Raw genomic sequence first — 20365 nt, 5'->3', positions numbered from 1 at the left:
ATATGATGCTGACAACATGGTGGTTCAGCAGAACAAATTAAACACACCACATCCCAACTTTTGGAGGTTAAATAGTTGGGATTTAACAAAGAGAGGAATGGTCAACGTAGACAGTTATGTCAGCAGAGGTCTTGTTTTGTACAAGAATATTCCAAAGAGAAAACAGCATTGGCAAAAGAAAAAAAAAAGGAATGCTCAGAGGTCATACATGACGCACAATTTTCTATCTGTGTATTATAATTATAAGGTGTGTGAAAACAGAAATGATTATCAGTTGGTAGCTTCATATTGCCGTGTTAAGTATCAGATTCTGTCTGAATTTGTCTGCTAATGTCACCATTAAAAATCTTTTCCTTACTTTTTAACTATTTACCCGCTTTGGAAAATCTTTATCTTATTGATTGCTGTCCCGATGTTTTCATTCTCAAACATGCAAAATGTCAGACAACTGATAGAGAAGCACACCTATTTGTCGAATTCTACTTACTTGTCTGGTCTGCCAGGCACCTGCAGACGTAAGCGACATTTGTTAGCACACTGGATCTGTTCTTCTTTGATGCGGATAAGCCTCTGTAGAGCCAGACACCAGTCCTGTGCCACGGTGGTGTTCAGATTCTTTGATGGAAAAAAGACCCACGGTTAGAACTACTTGTTTCTCTGCTTTAGCTTGCACTTGGTCACATAGCATGGAGTAAAACATGATAACTGCAGGAAAAGCACGTGCTACAGACCAGATACAGATTTGATATTCCTATAGAGGCAATAACACACTTCCTTTTACAAAATAAAAGCACCATTTTATTTAACTAATATTCCTTAAATAATAAACGTCACAACTCTTTTTATTCTCTCAAATATAATACTGAACTTATTTCAGTATAGGCATACATTTTATAAAGTCAAATCCATTTTCAGAAGAGAATGAGCTGTGTGGAAGCATTTTGTCTGTTGTTTATGGAAGACAGTATTAGAAATGGGTGGGAAGTGAATATCAGCTGTTAAGTGCCAGGTCTGGATCATTTCTCCTGAGGACATTAAGTGCATGGAGCCAAAGGTGTCACCATTAGCCTGAGAGGCTCTTTGGTGATTGCTGGAGTATACCTCCCAGGATGTGGCAGCAGAGTCCTATATTGTGTTTAGTGGTGTTAATGTGATACTGACAGACTATTGGAAGGAGCGGTGCATACAATTTTTGCACTACAACACATCTCAACAACACATCTCAAACTACAATTCAGTGTATCAGAGGGAACATCTCATCCTCACCATCATAGAACTGTTACAAAGGAGATTGATGGAAAACTTAGCACTCCTACACATTAATGATTAAAGAAGCACATATGGGAACTTTTCTGTTATAATTTTAAACATCTTGGAGACTTGTGAAGTTTCTTATGGAAAAGAGCTGAAAATATGTTACCAAATGATTACCTTTGTGCTATAAAATCTCAATCTTTTGAGATATATATCATCTTTAACTGTAATAACGTTTTTGTTTGTGTTCTCAGCACTTTTAAGTTATCTTAAGGTTAGTCCCACTACATACTTCATATATTTCCAATCAATATCTCTTAATCTTTTCTTAATAATATATTTTTTTTTCCTGAAAGCACACTTAGCAGAGGTAAAATAATGTTTTCTACATGGCACATTGAACCATTACAGATTGATTGGGGTGGGGGCAAGCATATTGTCGCAAGCTGGGCACACAAAGTCTATGCCTGCTATGTTCTGCTCTTCATTCATACACACTGTCCTTGTGACAAATTCAGGAAATGTAGGTTGAGGCATACCTGGTATGTCCCCTGCAATGTGCCCACAAGCAGAGTAACCTCTTCCACCACTGAAAGGTCATGCTGCAGTTCCTGCAGCTCTTGATACAGTCTTGGCGGGCCCAGAAGAGCTTTACCTAAGACATGAGCAACACAGACAGCCGTCACATGTTTCTGATACCATTAGCAATGCCCACACAACACTTATGGATAAAATACAACCTTCATGTGATTCAAGCAATTAAGTCATTTTACGATCACATGCCAACTACTATTTTGCAATAGTCAGTCTGTTTATTTTCTTTTATTTTAAAGTAATTTCTCCCATTTGTACCAAAAATGCACTGTCCAAAATGACCCATATCCCTTCTCAGTAAGTTGTGATAGTCTTCATTTGCCATCGCAGCAATCAGTATAACTGCTGGCAAGCAGTCTGCATGTCTCCACAGGGATCTGAACCATTCTTTTTTGGCAATAAGCTCAAGCTTTTTGGGCTGGAAAGGGTTGCAGTCTCACCTCCTCGTCTTGGATGAGAGTCATATCTGGACTCTAGCTTGCCCATTCCAAAATGTTGATACTCTGATCTGGATGTTTTAGAAGCTGCTTGGAAGCCGATGTTTTGGAAGATGTTTTGGAAGAACACACATTTTTGTGGAAGCAGTTTTATTCATAAATACATACACATAAAAAACACATATATATAACATAAACACACTAAATATTCCATAAATGAATATTGAATAGGTAAATGTGTATTACTGATGCTTAATGATTTGCACGTCATTTTTAAAATTTAATTCATGTAGTCATCGACTTTAATAATAATAATTTTGTTATCCATATATTTATTTATTCATGAATAAAATGGTTCTCCATACATTTCAGGGCTGACGACAGTAAACAAGGTTTGTCTCAATCAATCAATCAATCAATCAATCAATCAATCAAACTTTATTTATGAAGCGCTTTTCCAACATAAAATATGTAACTCAAAGTGCTTTACAGTTTAAAATTCGAAGAAATTTTAGAAATATCTCCTGGAACAGCTAAGTAAACATAATATAAGCAGCAGGGATGAATAGTGCATTCTGAAGGAAAATATCAGACTCTGTATAAAAACGTGACTTAAGGCAGTGATGCACTTTTGCATTGTACAGTGATGTGAAACATTCCACCAAAGTGCCCAAAATGTTTAAATAAAGAATAGTGTCAGCACTGAAGACGGCCACATGTCGGTTTGAAATGAATGCATTTCTTTTCTTGTCTGTTTGTAACCATGTTTAGCATAACACTAAATGGCATGAAAAACAACTTTCATAATCATATTGTTTGTGTTTCAAGCTGTGATTTTTTTTTTTTAATCCAGCCAAATTAAATACCATTAGCTAATGATGGCAGTGTGCCTTACCTGCAAGAGATTGCAGGGTATCATTATAAATCACTCCAAGATTAACATAAAATTAAATTAATTAAAGCTTATGTGTGGTTCATGTGTCATAATATCGCTGTGGTACAGTGCCCAAGTGATATGATTGCAAACAATAGCAAACTGAATATGTGTTGACAGTTTATGCATCTAATTTTCACACATCACAACCTTGGAGCAACAATGCTCGATGCCTTTTTCACACAGATGCACAGGATTCACTAAAATCATTTCTACATCTTTTGACAAACAGGAAAAATTATTCTTTATTTAAAAATAAATAAATACAGAAATAAATAAATCACTGTATGATGAAACTTAGTATCAACATGAACAATTTTAAAACCTGAGGTTCACTACTGGGAGACATTAGGAACAGATGAACTGAAACTGTGCCATAATGGCCATTCTGGAGATCTCGCCTGAACTGCCTGTACTACATCCACTCTTAGTGGGCATTTTTCAGAGATAATTCACATGTTTTATCATTTCAGCTACACCTGAATTATTCCAGAGAAATAATTATATTCAACATGAAAGTGTGTTTTTTAGGTGACCATGAAATGCTTTTACTTTGTGCTATGTGTCATTTTATTTTAATTTATTATTCACCAATAATGCACATACTGATATCAAGATTAAAAGACTGAAAGACTTTTATTGTCAATTTACTATATGAACAGAATATACAGGGGAATCAGAATGTTGTTTGTCTCACATCAAGATAAAAACGTAAAGAGCAATAATAAAATCTAAATAGAAGTACAAGGGAATGAACAATATATATATATATATATATATATATATATATATATATATATATATATATATATATATATTGTTCATTCCCTTGTACTTCTATTTAGATTTTATTATTGCTCTTTACGTATATATATATATATATTTTTTTTTTTTTTTTTTTTTTTACTGTGCCTCCAAAAGTCTTCTTCCTGCCTATTTTCAGACATATCAGCTGGGTACAATTGTGTTGTTGAATCCCTGTATGTATAAAGATACATATAGATGAAGAGATTTTCATTCTCAGGGAGTTCCTATAACAGCGCCATAAAGATGCAAACTACTTTCACATTGCACATGGTGTTATCTTTCAGATGGGAGTGATTTGGAATGAATGGATAAAAATTGTCAGAATAAATCAATTTCCTGCTTTGTATGACTAAACTCTAAAACTCTAAAAACTTTAAAACAGACATGCTTTATAAACAAAGTACCAGGAAGTGGATTTCATGCTGTGTGAGAAAACTCAAGGCCAAACTGTTTCACATACAGAGAGGAAACAATGGCACAGTGGAAGTGCATAACAAAAAGCTGTTATGGCTTAAATTCCAGTGGGCACTAATAAAAGCAGTGTGATGTGTACATGGATCGATCTTCATTATTTGTCTCACAACAGCAAGTGAATTTATGAGTAAAAAATTAGATGGAGAAGCTGTTATTTGGAACTGTCATGCCCTTTGCTTGCCAAAAGAAATGCAGGTGTCTCATCAGACACAAAATTCAGCATCGATTGGAGGTCCATTGCCTTCAGACCCCTTCTCTCCTCGAGCCAGGAATCAATAACTGCGTCTCCTCCTGCTTGCCATCCTCTGTCCTAGCTCCTTTGTCCCACATTTCCCCAGCAGCAAGCTCCATGAGAATAGTCTAATTAAATTCTGCAGGTAGATTTTACTCCAGAGCTGCCCTGCACTGTCACCACTACCACATAATAAAGTAGCAGAAGAGCTGAGCGGTTTTGTGTGCTAAGTCAGAAGTGTTCATCAGAGGGGACCTGCAGCTGTTTGGCTATTAACGTGCGGAAAATAGAGTGAGAGTAAAGCTATAAGAAAAAGGGAACTATGGGTTTGTATTATTCATCCAAAGAGCTCCGCTGTAGCTTTTGGGATTTAAAGGGATCTTTGACAGAAGCAGACAATGACATACATCATTTGTGTGGAAAAATCAATAGGTGTGACATATGAACATTATATATATATATATATATATATATATATATATTATATATTATATATATATATATATATATATATATATATATATGTATATATATATATATATATATATATATATATATATATGTATATACATATATATATATCTATCTGTTTGGAGAGGACAGAAAAAAAACATCGTTCTTTATATATATATATATATATATATATATATATATATATATATATATATATATATATATATATATATATATATATATATATATATAAAGAACGATGTTTTTTTTCTGTCCTCTCCAAACAGATTGCCAGCACTCCTGTGCAGGTTTGTTAAGTCCTCTTGGGGTTCCTGTTGTCTAAGGCCCAAGAGGTGAATGTGCTGAGTTGTAATCCAGCATAATCCCATTGGTGAGGCAGGATATGATTTATACACTCTTCGACATGACTATCCACACTTGCTGCCAGGCACATAATTCACCAATGTTGAAGGCCTAAACCCACAGGGTTCCATCCTCACATACAGCTGTTGTGCCAGTGATGCTAGCTAGTGGCTTTAAAGACAATGCAGCTTCAACGCTTGCATCAAAAACCTTGTCTGATCCCCAGCCAAAGCCCACTGCTACTCATCTGAGAAAAAAAAGGTAAAAAAAAAAAAAGTGTCTGACAGCAGGTCATAAGGGAAACAGCAATAAAAGAGGTAAAATGGGGGTGCAAAGAGGAAAGGCAGCATAAAAGTAAACACCTGACACAATTGGCTTTCAAGAAGACACATTAACATTGTTTGGCCTTCTGTGTGTGAGTTACAAGGAGCAAACAAGCAACAGGAAAAAACAAGGAGATCAACAGCACTATAGAGACACAGGCAGGCACGAAGGGTTGAGTAAAAAAGGACGGCCATCCCCAAAGGTAAGCTTTCTTAAATAAAGATGGGTACGAGAGCCTGCACAAGATGAAAAATGAGTCCATTTTAAACCATGCTGAGGGAGAGGATTTAGTCTAGAAACCCCACTGAATGACATCACAAGGGTACATAAATAGATGGCACTGCCAGTCTGAAAAGAGAAATATGGGACCTGCTCCACAAATTGAATCAGCATTTCTGGATAGACATAATTAAAGTGACCACAATGGTCCTATAAGGTAAAAGGAAAAGGAGCAGCAAGGAAGACAGCGAGTCAGAATCAGAATCCAGCCCATCTGTCAGGCATAGTGTTTGCAGAAGAGTAGAAAACAAAGGAGCTGCGCTGAGAGCCAAACCCAAAATGACTGCAAACTTTGCCGCAAAGTTGTGAGGAGAAACTACTGGTACAAGAGGGGGGGGGGGGGGGGGGGGGGGGACTAACTCCAGTGAGAATACAAACCAGTTCTCCAAACAGCAGCAGCTCGCCGAGCATGACACGAGGTGCACCGAAGAAGGCATCATTAATATTTAAGTCATGCAGCTGCAACTGTAAAAAGTGTGCTGCATTACATCCTGATAAGGCTTTGTATCTCCCTTTTCCCATGGCACATTTATCAGGGATCTCGTCAAGCTCTGTATACACCACAGTTTTGTGAGAGGTGGTGGGAGAACGAGGTGTTGCAACTACAGATTCCTATCTACTACTACTGGCTCTCTAATTGGGCCTAGAAAAGGGAGGGGATAATCTCCACAGATTGATGACTCCTCTCTAGACGTGTTTGTGGTCTATCAGAGAGTGAAATGAGACCGTGAGGATGATGCGGCACAGGCCTCACTACCCAGACATCACTCTCTGAGATAAAACACCCCAGGCAGATGGGAACAAGTGACCATCATCTCTATCCTCCTCGCAAACACATCCTCAATCAGAGTGACAAGCAGCACGGCTGCATATCCTCCCCTCCGTGTAACACTCAACCGAGCTGGGTCAGAGGGAAGCTGAGACTAACAGTCAGTCAAGGTGATGGCGTTAAAGGATGGTGCATATCAGAAAATATTGCATGTATATATCCTTGTTTTTACCTGAAGAGCAGGCACCACCCGGTCTCTTAGCCGCACTCTGCTGGAACAACGTGTCTTTGCTCTGAGAGCCCTCCTGCCCAACCTCTACGACTTGCACTTGCTGTAGGGGGGCGCTCCATTTCATGGTGTACTTTGGGCCGACAGGCACGAGGCTGCTGATATCTGGAGGCCCTCTGGACAAGATGAGGAGACAAAAAGAATTAAGAAAACAGATTAGCTATAAAAAGAAGTTCTTCCCAGTCTGAATATCTGCATAAGCAGTGCAGAATCCACTGCAAAGGAGCAGCTGGTCTTTCAAATGTCAAAGTTGGGCGTCAAAATTTAAATCTGTATGATCAGCCGTTGTTCACTGCCAACATTGTACCTCTGACTGTGAGCTGGAGTTCATTGCTATTCATGAATTCCTGCAACCACACTGATGATCAGCATTGTGATCAATTTGTCAAGATCTTGGAGGGCTGACAAAATCAACCTCTGGACACTTGACCTGAATGAGACGTAAAGTGGTAATTACTTCGAGGGCTGGACAAAAAAAAAAAAAAAAAAGAGCTTAAAGAGTCATCTTTGACAGCGGCTTTGCTAAATACACAAAAAAATTCTCTCCTGTTTACTTTATTTGAAATAGACAGAAAGGAAGAGATGTGATCAACAGTGCTGTCACAGAACATAATTAAAAAAAAAACAAAAAAACAACAGAATGGTTTATGTCAGTAACATCAGACTCCTCAAGCTGCTGTTAGGTGTTTTAGCATTTGTTTAAAGCTGATAAAGCTTCTGCAAAATTCAGATAGCGCCTAAAACTCCTCGCAGTTATTTCTCTTTACTGTGCAGTTTGCCAACATATCCTCACAAAACCCAAGGCGTCACATTAGAGCCCTGTGTGACTAAAGAGCTATTCCGCCTTAAAAAACGCACACACACAACTTCATGCTAGAAATGTTCATTATGTTCATATTAGTACTGAATGCAAGAGCAGTACACTTGTCTTTTTTTTTTTTTTTTTTTTTTTTACATGAGGGACTTACTTGACATTTATGTTGGCGCAGATGAGAACATCATCAAAGAGGAAGACCTTTCTCTCCTTCGATTTCAGGACTTGTCCCCGTTCGCCGTACACAGTCTCAATAAGCGTCTCACAAAGCACCAGTGACCCCTGCTCCGAGTTCAGTTGCTAAAAGGGACACAGCAATCAGATCAGAGGCGGAGGAGACAGTATCACAAAGGGCCAGTCCTCTGGAGTTCAGTGCCTGGAGGACACAGAAGTCAGGCTTGGAGGAACAGATGCCTCATCGGGGATTAGCAACACATTTATTCTGCTGAAGGTCGTTTAATGTGTGTGTGAGTGTACACAGGCTTCCACACGTCTCCAGCCTTGTTCATTGAGTGAACTCAGTTAAAAAGAGCCGACATCGTGCCCCAACACTGACTTTGCCGTCACACTTTTTGCACAGTGATTAAAGAGGAACCTAAGGGAAACCTTCTATGCACTTGGGATCCATGAGTTGCCAAAAAAAAAAAAATGTTTATTTTCTGTGTGGATCGTTCCGTAACACGCCTCCCATCATTCTGCGTCGTTCTGGGTTTATCATTCTATCCACACTAAGTCCAAACTAGCTTAGTTTATAAGTGCTGGGACACAAAAAAACCTTTCCAGAACTTCACAAAGATGCACGCCTCATACGCAGCTGCCTACACAGGTAAAGAATCTACTAACAGATGCAGTTTATGCAGTCGTAGATTGGCACATGCTGCGTTTCCCAAACACCTGCACATTTGGCAAGGGAGGGATGGCATCATTTTTTTCCCCTTATCACTTTGCTCCTGCTTCTTCTCTGACTGCCTAAATCAATACTTGTATTTCATGCATACTACACCAAACTAAATCAGATTCATCACAATTAAGTGCCACTGTGCTGCAAGCAGCTGGCTGAATTCAAAATGGGAAGTAATACTTTGATGTTTTACAAAAGATGATGCACCGTCTGCCAGCTGCAGATGATTTAGGCTCAGATAGCTCACAAAATAACTCATTAGTCCAACTTTAGACTGCCGTTGAATGGTCAAAGAATCACGCAGCTCTTTCAAGAGGTGGGCTGCGCTGGTGTGAAAATACATCCTGAAAGCCTTTAAGCATCAGCAGGGATAAAGAACACTGCACCACTGCACGTGTGCATGTGTGAGCATGCATGTCTTTTGTGCGTGTGTGAGGGTGTGTGTGTGTGTGCATATGAAACCCATTCTCACTTACATTGTTATCAGCCCCATTCTGGTGACTTAGATACTTTGAGACAAAGAATGAATATTTCATTGGATGGTTATGGGAGCAATAGAGGAGGCTTTTTTTCCTATTGGAATTCTGCTGTATCACCGCTGCAAATGGAATTGTGTGTGAGTGTAGGAGATTGGCCGAATCAGCTCATCTCGGAGTCCTGGAAAGCAACAGCTGATAGAGAAAAATGAAAAGGAAGGGTGTGGGGTGTTTGCAGGAGTGTGGGGTGGGGGGGAGTAAGGATGACTGAGGACAGGGGAAGATGTAGTCACACTAGAGGAAGCGTAGAAGAGTGTATAAGTGGAGTAAGAGAGTAAGCAAGGGAGTGCAAGAGGGGAGCACTGGGTGGGTGGGGGGAGGTCTGAGCTACAGCAAAGAAGAGGGAGACAGACAGGGTGAAAGAGATAGCTCTCTTACGGTTTCCAATTAAATGTCTCATTTAGCCCTTAATTCTTCTTATTCAGAGCAGCATTTGTTCAGATTCGCAGTGGCAGGACTGTAATTTTAGTGTGGTAATGGAGAAGCAACGGCTCTGCCACTGCATGTGGTACTGTTTAGCAATGATAATGGGCATCATTTCTATGAGATAATTTCTCTAAATAAAAATGCCTGCCTAGATTAATGTTTGGGAAAGTGATATAAGTGATTGCTTTATACGCGTTTAATGTCTAGGTGTTTGGCTCACAGTGATAACACTGCAGTGGAGTTGCAGGGCTCTGCTTCTGGCTGGCTGCTGATTTGATGGGAGGCAAATGCGTGTGTGTTTGTACTTGTGCACGTACAGGTGCGTGAGCAACCACGTGTGCATTCAGTCACCTTACTGAGCAGTCGATCACTGACGCTGCGGGCCAGTTGTTGGGTCTCTGCAATCTGGTCTGCGACTCGCTTCTGTTCATTCAGCTTCTCAGCCAGCATCTCCAGCTCTGTCAGGGCAAGCTGCAAGGGAAGACGGTCCACGTGGCCCTTTGGTGTGTTCTTTAGCATGTCCTAGAAAAAGTCAACGTAAAGTTTTAAACTCTTTCGCCTTGTATTAAAAAGCTTCAAATGTAACACTGCACTTTGGTTCATTAAATATTCATTTATCTATGACTGAGCAAATCCTAATTTATTTTTGTTTTGTCTGTACACAGCTATTCAATTTCTCCATTGCTCAAACAGATTTGAACCTTTCTGACAGTCGACTGACAAATCAACCCCTGCAAGTTTAAAGGGCAATTTCCTATTGTTTGATACATTGGAAACCCATTTTTCTTAAACTAAATTCTAAGAACTTTTACCAAAAGCAGTGGTGATGGTGTTATGATGTGATGTTTTCCGTGTTCCAGATTCCTGTTTTATTTTGTAGTTTTTCCCCTGTTTCCTGTGTAGCCTTTGTTCTTGTTAGTTAGATTACCTGGTCTCGTTCTTTAAACCTGTGTCTTGTTAAGTTCTGTCAGTATTTCTAGCCCTCAGTTCTGTTGTGTTTTGTGGGTTCATTGTGTTTGAGTTAGTCCCTGTGCTTCTTCGTGTCTTCTGTGTTCCTTCGTCTAAAGAATAAATCATCTAGAATCTGCATCCCAGCCTCTCTGGTCTGCATTTGGGTCCACACCTCAACACCCACCCCATGACAGATGGTTCCACTGTGCATCATATCTGAAATTCTGTTACTTGGAGAAACATAGACAAGGCCAACAACTCCATGCAATAATAAAATAATAGCAAGAGGAAGCTTTGGGAGACAACTCAGCATCTTATACTGGTAGCTTTTAGCTAGTTCTAGGTGAGAGAACAAACAGCAATAATGATGCTTATGAAATGCATTCAGATGTGGCTAAGGCTGCCTGCAGCTGACTTTATGGTCCATAAGAGCAGTCATGTCACAAATAGAGGGTAAAAAAGTTGAAGAAGTCTATACATGTATAAAGCTCATGACAGTTGCTTATTCCAGAAACGCCAACCAGTGCAATGATTTTAATGAGTATAGTTTCTTTTCTTTTCTTGTTTGTTTCCATGGATTCCCATTAAATGTATCGTTCCAGACGGTAAAAAAAAAAAAGTCAATTTAATCACGGAAAACATATTCCTCAAAGACATTTGCTCTTTTCCAGTAACAGTAAAATAACTCTTAAATTAAACCATACAGTCATTAGTTGCTCATATAATGAGAAAATGAGCTGCCAGACAGGGAATTGAGATGCATTACATTCTCTTAGAAAATATCGGATCTGTAGATGTGAGCAAATCAGCTTTGCACTGCTCCGCATCACACGATGACTCGTCTGTGTGCTTGTGCTTGTTTGAAGTTTGTCCAGACTTTTACAGACAAATGCTTCATCCAATCATCTGCTAAGTTCCGCTTTTATTTATTTATTTTATTTTGTTTCTCTGTAAGTGTGCCAGAGCTTTTCCAAACGGTGGACTTCCCAGCTGGTTCTTTTAAAAAAATAAAACAATAAAAAAACGTCTGATGAGTCAGGCTAGACAAAAGACTGAGCGCGAGGAAGGGGTGAAGTTGGAGCACGGGAGATTCTCAAAAGCACTAGACAGTTTTGAGGTGAAGCAGAGAATATTTGCACACAAGCAGGGAGACTTGAAGTGTGAGAGCAGGACAATATGTGAGCATGAAAACAAGGAATCTGCCCTCAGATCAAATCAATACAAAGGCCAATACACCCCCACAGTCACCTAAATATAGTAAATAAAACACCACATGGAGGAGTTAACAAGGTTAATAATCCAATTCTCTTTGCAGGACCTCTTTAAATGCAGATACTGTGATTTTAAAACATAAAGCATATGTTCATGGTTTCAAGATTTCCTCTGTTTTCTGCAATGTGCTCATTTGTAACAAAAATAATGAGCTAATCCTTGCTCTTGTCTTAATAAGTATCTGAGATAAATCTTGTTGTCTTTAGATTCACCCTCCCGTAATGTATGATTAAACACATACACTTCCTCTTTGGAGTATTGGGTTTAAGCTGGAGGAAAATGCCTGATTCACATTCATAAGTTATCTTTTGAATTCATGGATAATCAATGCTTACTGAGGGATGAAATTAGGTGCGGCACATCCAGCAAGTCAAGCTAAAATCCAAATATTTTCTCAAAATAGAAAGTGGATGTCAGGTTATAAAACCACAATATGAAAGACTGATATGGGGAGCTACTTTTAAAGCTCTAACCCTTGTATAAAAATATCCAAGAAGCAACTTCTGGCTGTTTGCATCATTTTAAAACTCATAATCGCTTCCACAGCCTTGCAGCGTTATTTATTTATTTGTGTATGTGCCTCAAACTTCATGTACAGTGTGAGTGTTTCAGCATGTAGAAATGATAGTAGCGTAAATACCTGCAGGAGCAAGATGAACTGGGGAAATCGTTGAATGGGCTTAACCATCAGGCCATACAGAGTGATTCTGTCAACGCTGGATGCCTGTTTCTTCTGGAACCATAAGAGAAAGAGAGAAAAAAAAAAAGAGAAAGAAACATGACACACAGTCAGATACATATCCTGTCACAGAAAGGGCTTTAAAAGAAAAATATGTTATTCCAACTTAAGTAGGAGAGCTTGTCAGAATTCTCTGTAGACCTCATGTAGGCATGTGAGTGGGCGAACAAGGCGTGAAAATCAAGGTGTGTTAGTCATGAAAGATTATGAAAGCGGATTTTTTTTTTTTTTTTTTTTTGAGTGAGTTACGTCTGATGTATTACTGTGGGCGCAGGTCAGGAAGAGATGGCGCTGCAAAGCAAGGTTAAGTCTGTGCCATTATGACAGAATGAAGAGGTATAATAAGTATTTTTAAACAGCAGGCAGAACAGGCTGGCTTGGAATGAGTGAGACAAGAAATTTATTAAGAAAAAGAAAATTAAAAATATGCCAAGTTGACACAACGACATGCTGAATGCAAACGCTGACAAAAAAAAACCCTGCTTTAATGCTGTTATGAATGTGCATTTCCTTAAGGTTTGATTATCCTCTTTACAAATATCTACTCAAATTCATTGGAATATGTTGACTTTTAGTTTATAGTGTAAAATTATTTGGGTTGATATTTCATTCATTATCATTCCCACTTGGTCCAGTCAAGGGTTGTGGGCAAGCTGGAACCTATCCCAGCAGTCATCAGGCAACCATTCCTGCTCAATGTCATTTTTACAGTGATCAACTGACATAACATGCATGTCTTTGGATGGTGGTAGGATATAGGATGTAAGTTGATATTTTTATCCTGCAGTTAGACTAGACATTAGTTTATGTGTTCTGTCCCTTAACACTAGAACCGCCAAGCGGGTCATTTTTACCTCCTTGGCTCTTCAAGCACTTATATCTCTTAAAATAAAATCCCTATTTCTCCAAATTCATCACTTTTCCTGAAATGGGTCCAGTGAACTTATAGTGAATTTTGGTGAGTGTGCGATCACAACAAAAAGAAATCTGAGCATAAATATCTAGAAACCGCCAACGTGGTCATTTCTACCGTTTAATGAAATGCATTGTTTTCATCAGTCAGATGTTTCTCGCGCCACGCCAATTTGCGCCACTCCCGGTTGCTTCGTAACGCACGTGAGTTTGACAGCTGTCAAAGATTGAGTAAGAGGGTTTTATGATCGCTGAATTTGAGAAATGGATAAATACAAGAGATATATGAATGCCAAAGAAGTTTGGTTATTATTTCAAGAACTGAGTGACGGAGAACTTGCTCTGGATGACGGTGGAGGAATAAGTAGCTGCAGAAAGTGATGATCCGTCTCTTTTACCTGATAACGAGTCATCTAGAGAGTAAGAGGAGCTGATCACACATCGCCACATCACACGTCGTGTTTGCATGCGAGTGAATGAAAAATAAGTTGAAGAGCAGCGTTCACCTTATAGTAAAATTTATTAGAAAATTGAAATGTTATTTTTTTATTTAATATATGTTTTTTACTGTTTAGCTCAAAGTCTCAATTATAACTATTAACATAATAAATGGAATCAAACAACTTCAAAGCATCTTTGCGTTATTTGCGCTGTTGCAGCAGGGTGGTAAAAAATGACCCTTCTCGGCGGTTCTAGTGTTAATGGATCAGTTTGATCAAACACATAAAAATCTGAACATGTCTGATCTGTCTAGCTGAGTGAAGTAGTTCATGAATTCCTCTTATTTTTGGTCATCAACTTCACATTGTCACACTTTCTTTCTCTCATCGATCGTCATTTGCTGCATGTTATTAAATCCTATCATAAAATTCAAAGCTATTACAAGTCACAGGACTTAGTTAAAAGGTAATGTGAGCATACCAATATCATGCTGTCATTAAATATGTCCATCAAAATCAGATCCTTTTTTTTCAGAGGCTTACAGTTTTTGAAGAATAGGATACACATAAATACCATAAATGTTTTAATGTACGCTCAGAAATTTTAAAAAATGATCTTTCAGATCAGAAATGCAGTTCTAAGAACTGAAATATTGCTTCTTTCAAAAGGATAATCCAAGAAGTGGAAATTCACCAGCATTGTCAGTGATTTTCATGTGCCTCATCCAGTGTTAAACAAGTGCACACATGCAAATAGGTTTCTACAGGTAACCTTTTTAACCAGAGAAGAACTGCGAGTGGACTTATACAGTCATTCTAAGTGCACCAATCTAAACCTGTTCCACCACACCTAACAAGTCTGGATTTCATTGCAAATGGGCCACCTCCAGCTCCACACACTGAAATGCGCGAGTGGTGTCGAGCAGAAGCAGCAGCAGGTGAGAGCAGTGTTCCATTGGGAGGAGAATCCTTATCTCCCTTTTAGAGGGCAGTCATGTGCTCTTTAGTTAAGCCTTGATAAGAAATCTGGAAATCTAGAAAACAAAACAATGTCTCATACGACACGCAGCACGAGTTTGTCCGACTCCTCGTTCAGAGCATAATTTGAAGCTTCTCAGTTCATAGGATTGTTGCACATTATAATCCCAAATTACACTTAGCTGTGGTCGAGTATGACTCACCAGTAGCAAGAAGAGGTGTCCTATGATGGACAGAAAGTTGGACATAGACGTCTTCAGTTAAATATGTTTGAAACTACAAGCTGCAAATTGGCATACACAAATCTGGGAACCTTTATGATGTTTTCAAATTACATGATTTAACAGTATTTTTTTTTTTTTAATAATTTGACCTGGACTTTCAAAACCAACCCAGTCTGCAGTGCATTCACATCTGGTTCAGTAACTATCATATTCTCTCAGTGGACAAGCCTGTAACTACAACAACACAAAAGGACGCTATTATATTGTACCCCGCAGGCTGTGTTGAAGAACAGTTTCTGCAAATCCCCCCTTTTTTTTTTTTTGTTTGGAAATAAATAAGATAGTTCATTATTTCTGACTGGACTGCGGACGTCAGCCCAACATAGCAAGACAGAGATTGAGCTGCCAGTGTTGTCTTGTCTTGTCTTGTCAATATCAGGTAAAACCTGTTTATTTCCTCTCTTGTCTGCAAGTTCTCAGTTTTAGAGCCTCAGTGGAAAACTTTATTTAAACAGATTTACTGACCATAAAGAAAAATGAGACGTGTCAATTTTTCAGGCCCAAAGTGCCGCACACTCATTGAAATTTAGTGTGTGGTTTTCATAATCTCAACACAAACCATAGAACATGTAGCTGATTACGTATTAAACCCATTCCAACTGAATTCATATGTCAAATGTTGTGTGTTGATTGATTGATATTTCTTTATTTCGGACAAAATAACAATAATAATAATAATAATAATAATAATAATAATAATAATAATAATAATAATAATATAATAATAATGACACAATTTAATCAACAGGTTAAACAACAGTATTTTTTTTGGAATTGTTTTTACAGTGTAAAAAAAAAGGCTTCATTTAAAATGTTTATTTTGATCGAGCAAATGAGTAGAGGATTAAATGCATTTATTTAAAGAGTACATTTATAGCAGTTTTTATATGTTATCTCTGTTTTGGACAGTTTCACAAAAACAACCTAAAGAAATCAGCTCAAGAGATTAGAGTTTTCCAATGACTTTTACTGTGCTTTCATACCTTAATCAGCTTATTAGGGTTACGGCCTTACAATCACAGCAAGAGAATACTAAGTAATTTAAATTCAAAGGCTTCATAAACACTCAGACTGCTCTAACCTTGTCACAACAATCAGCACCCTCGGCTCCTCTAAGCACTCTGAAAATTAAAATAAACGATTCCCACAGAGGTGCAATCTGTAGGTTTTACCAGGGTCGTTTCAGTTCTCCAAACTGAAAGCTCTGGATTAACCTAAAAAAAAAAAAAAAAGAACCTCATGCAAGAGCAGGGCGAGAAGCCATTCTACAGAGAAAAAATGGGTAAAATGTCTTTAATGCAACAATACAGCAAAATTCAGCTTTTTCAATAAGTTTTGAATGAAATTTATCTCAGGACTTGTTGCTGGCATTTTCAATTACTGGTATTCTTTCTTTTAGCTGAACATGTGCTGTGGGTCACTGTCTTGCCAAAAAAATTCAAGACTTATGTTTCAAACTTAGTTTTCTGTCACTACATCAAATATTTCACTGAGAAAATAGCCTTGCAATCCCATGTTTTTATAACTCCTTTGATAAAGTCAGTGGTCACAAATGCAGGTAAATGGACTGTACTTATCTAGCATTTTTCTAGTCTTTTTAACCACTTAAAGGGCTTTTACACTGAAAACTGTATTCACCCATTCGCGTACTCACTCATCCAGCAGTAATTATCGGTGTAATGGTTTATGTACACACAAACGCATCAGACGACATGTAGTCGAGCTCTCAATTCCACCACCACAGATGGCAGTGGTGGAATGTAAACTAAGTACAAGTAGCCTACCTGCTTACTGTCCTTGAGTATGTTTTTTTTAACTATCTCTACTTTAATTTAGCATATTTCGGGATCTGTACTTTTGACTGTTTCTCATCACATTTTACAGCAAATATCTATACCATCTACTCCGCTCAAGTCAGCATTGCAGCCTTCCGGCTGTTAGATCGAGCCTTGGCTGGGTAGACGTTTGAGAACAGTGGCCTTTCTCAGTGGAGTCTGAATGTTCTTGCTGTGTGCGCATGGGTACTCCCACCATCCATACACGTGCATGTTAGTTTTATTAGTCAATTCTCAATTAGTCAATTAGTTTATTAGTCTAAATTCTCCCTAGGAGTGAGTGTGAGCATCAAGTTGTTTGTCTTTCTGTTTTGGCCTTTGAGAAGACTGGTGTCTTGCCCAGGACCCTGCCCCTTGCTTGCTAATTGCTGGGAAAGCTTCCCAGTTACCCTGAAGTAGAAGGTTTTTATCTGTTTATTTATACTTTCATTACTGTATTCGAGTAATTCTACCACCATTATCTATCTACAGACGTTGGCTCTTCTGCCTGAGCTACAGCTGCATTGCAACAAAGCACCCTGCAGCATGAGAGAATCCCTCTGTATGACTAAATGGAGGAAGTTCTTCACCTTTTGGGCTTCACTGTGTCACATACTGGTATATACAGCTGTTTTATTGGTTTCACAAAGAGCTTTACTTTTATCTCCTCTGCCCTTGGAACATTATTTAATAAACACTGTGGCTAATGAATAAATTCTGATCAAAGGTAAAATAAAAATCAGAACAGCTCCTTGACCTTCACCAACTGTGTTGCAGTTCAGCCTGAAACCATATTTCCAGACTGCTCTAAGTCAGCCTGAAGCTCTATTAATGTTTTGTGTGATGCTCTTTTCTTCCAACTTTTTTTTAAAAATTATTTTTAAAGATTTATTTCATTGAGTTTTTTTAGCTGTTGTTTTTAACACCAAATCCTCAAAGCATCTCCATAGTTTTATGAGAATTGTGTTGACTTGGCAACTAAAGACAAAGCTGAAAACATCAAACTTGCCTTTGTGCAGTAAAACACAAGTCACTGGCTAATTTCAGTCATCTAACACTGACTAACCACAGTACCATTAGTTTTTCCCCTGCATTTTATTTCTTTTTATGCAAACATTTTTCCTGTTGTCCTAAAAAAAAAAACACTACAATGGCTACAAATTTATTTTGCTTGATTTTACTTCTGAAACTATTATAAATTCTGCAGCTTGAATTTAGGTTGTCAGTAATTCTAAGCAGAACTGAAGTTGCCTTGTTCAAGAGGAAAATGGCCCCAGACGTCTTATGAGAATGCTCAGAAAAAAGACTGATTGCAATAAAATTCCCAGATTCCAGTCTGACATAGTGAGAACCCTTTCAGTTGAGATGTGTTAAAACAAGCCAAAAATAAAATCTTTAATTTCCCATTGCCTTATAATTTCAGTGTTATAGTGACATAAATGGTCATAAGTGTTTTTGCAGAACCGCAGCATCCTAGATAATATGATCCAGGTAGTTTTTAACTGTGTAGCTCATGATTTTATTATTATGATAATCCTTGAACTTTGGAGTTTTCTCACCTTTAGAAATTCCAGAAAAGCTGGTTTAGACATGCATGCCTTCTTAATAAGAGCCATAGCATTGGTGAAGTTGTTCACATAATCGCTGTAGACATCCAGCACCATGGACTTGGAAAACTGTAGAAACAAAAAGCCCAATTTATTACAAAATCCACAATAAGGTGGTGCAGAGCTCCAGCATGACATGTCTCCATCGTACATTATTATCACCAATCATGACTTCCTTTGGTAAAGACCAGAAAATTGTACCAGTATCATGCAAAAAGCTTTTAAAAAGATCAATTTACTTTCTTAATAATTGCAAACCACCCTTTACAAGTACCATAGTTTTAAAGTTTGATAAAGAGGAATGAGTTTAAAGAATCTACGTGAGTGTAGGTGATAAGCAGATGTGAGAAAAAAAAAATTTTTTTTGACATCAATTAAACCTTCACCAACGAGCTGATAGTCACAGTGTGAGGAGTAATGGGAAAGTGCATGATGGAATTTACCCTTTTATGCTCTAAGTGTCCCTCAGGACTCTTCCTCTCAGATATTACTACAAACCCTGCAGGTACAGATGCATTACCATATGATAAAAAAGGGCAGCAAAATGAAGGTTGAACACAGTCCTAGTACTTTCCTTGACCAATGTGGCCTCATTGGTCGCAAATCAGTCGAACAGCACTTTGATAGCCAGCAGAGTAAAGAATCAAACAAGCCCCTCTAATAGGCAAGTTAATGAGCAGAACATTTCAATGACCGCACTGCAGAAGCTCACAAAAGAAACCTCCCACTGCGATGCCATCCCCAAACACTGTAAATACATATGTAACACAAAGCCTTAAGATATTCTACACAATTCTAATTAATTTCATGTGTGCGGTAAACTACATACTGTATGTTTGCTCATAAAAGCTCTGTGATCAAGGACGTGGAATGAAGTAAAATGGAAATGGCAAGAAAAACATGACCTACCAACAATGTACAAGTTTAGATTGCACTTGGACACAAACAAATGGTAAACATTAACACATGCTCAGAAATGTGTACATTCGAACGAAAAATAAGAGTTGAATTCATACATTTTATGGCATAATGAACAAAAAAAATCTGGTACCTACCAGGTTTTGAAATAAGTAAATGTTATCTCACATAAACAAGAACACATAAAATATTACAGTGTGAACATCTACTTTAACAATAAAATACACTCTTATAAGTTAGTTGCTTGAAGAACCAACATTTAACACTCTGCTTTGAAATAATTATTTATTGTATGACATTGTTGTGCAGAAACGTTTTGCCGACTTCTCCTGACAATATTTATTCAGATTTGTAATTCCTTTTTTATGCACTGCAGTCTTTAAGATGAATCCCAATATCTCAGTGACATTGAGGTCTGGTATTTGGGTCTTTACAATCTCGACTTTGTTCTAATTTTCCTAAATGATGTTGTTCCTTCAGCCTTCTTGTTTGTTGAGATTCAGCTTTGGACACCTATGTGACGCTCTCGTGTTCTAACTAAAAACAAGAGGGTGTCTCCTGGCA

General features: G+C 38.1%; 1 protein-coding gene across 1 annotated transcript in view; it reads right to left on the bottom strand.

Annotated features, from left to right (window-relative positions):
- Positions 1-20365, bottom strand: part of arhgef10la (Rho guanine nucleotide exchange factor (GEF) 10-like a) — a gene marked incomplete at its 5' end in the record, with an annotated part of 119178 nt that overhangs the window by 76048 nt on the left and 22765 nt on the right. Inside the window, 7 exons of the mRNA XM_079242019.1 lie at positions 488-615; positions 1794-1909; positions 7153-7325; positions 8178-8323; positions 10238-10408; positions 12750-12842; positions 18836-18952. Of these exons, the coding sequence (XP_079098145.1) occupies positions 488-615; positions 1794-1909; positions 7153-7325; positions 8178-8323; positions 10238-10408; positions 12750-12842; positions 18836-18952 (944 nt within the window). The remainder of the gene's footprint in view (positions 1-487; positions 616-1793; positions 1910-7152; positions 7326-8177; positions 8324-10237; positions 10409-12749; positions 12843-18835; positions 18953-20365) is intronic.

This window comes from Telmatherina bonti, assembly GCF_933228915.1.
Source record: "Telmatherina bonti genome assembly, chromosome: 6".
NCBI classification, from domain to species: Eukaryota; Metazoa; Chordata; class Actinopteri; order Atheriniformes; family Telmatherinidae; genus Telmatherina; species Telmatherina bonti.
The sequence above is the reverse complement of the archived record's forward strand: the minus strand, read 5'-3'. Positions and strand labels throughout refer to the sequence as shown.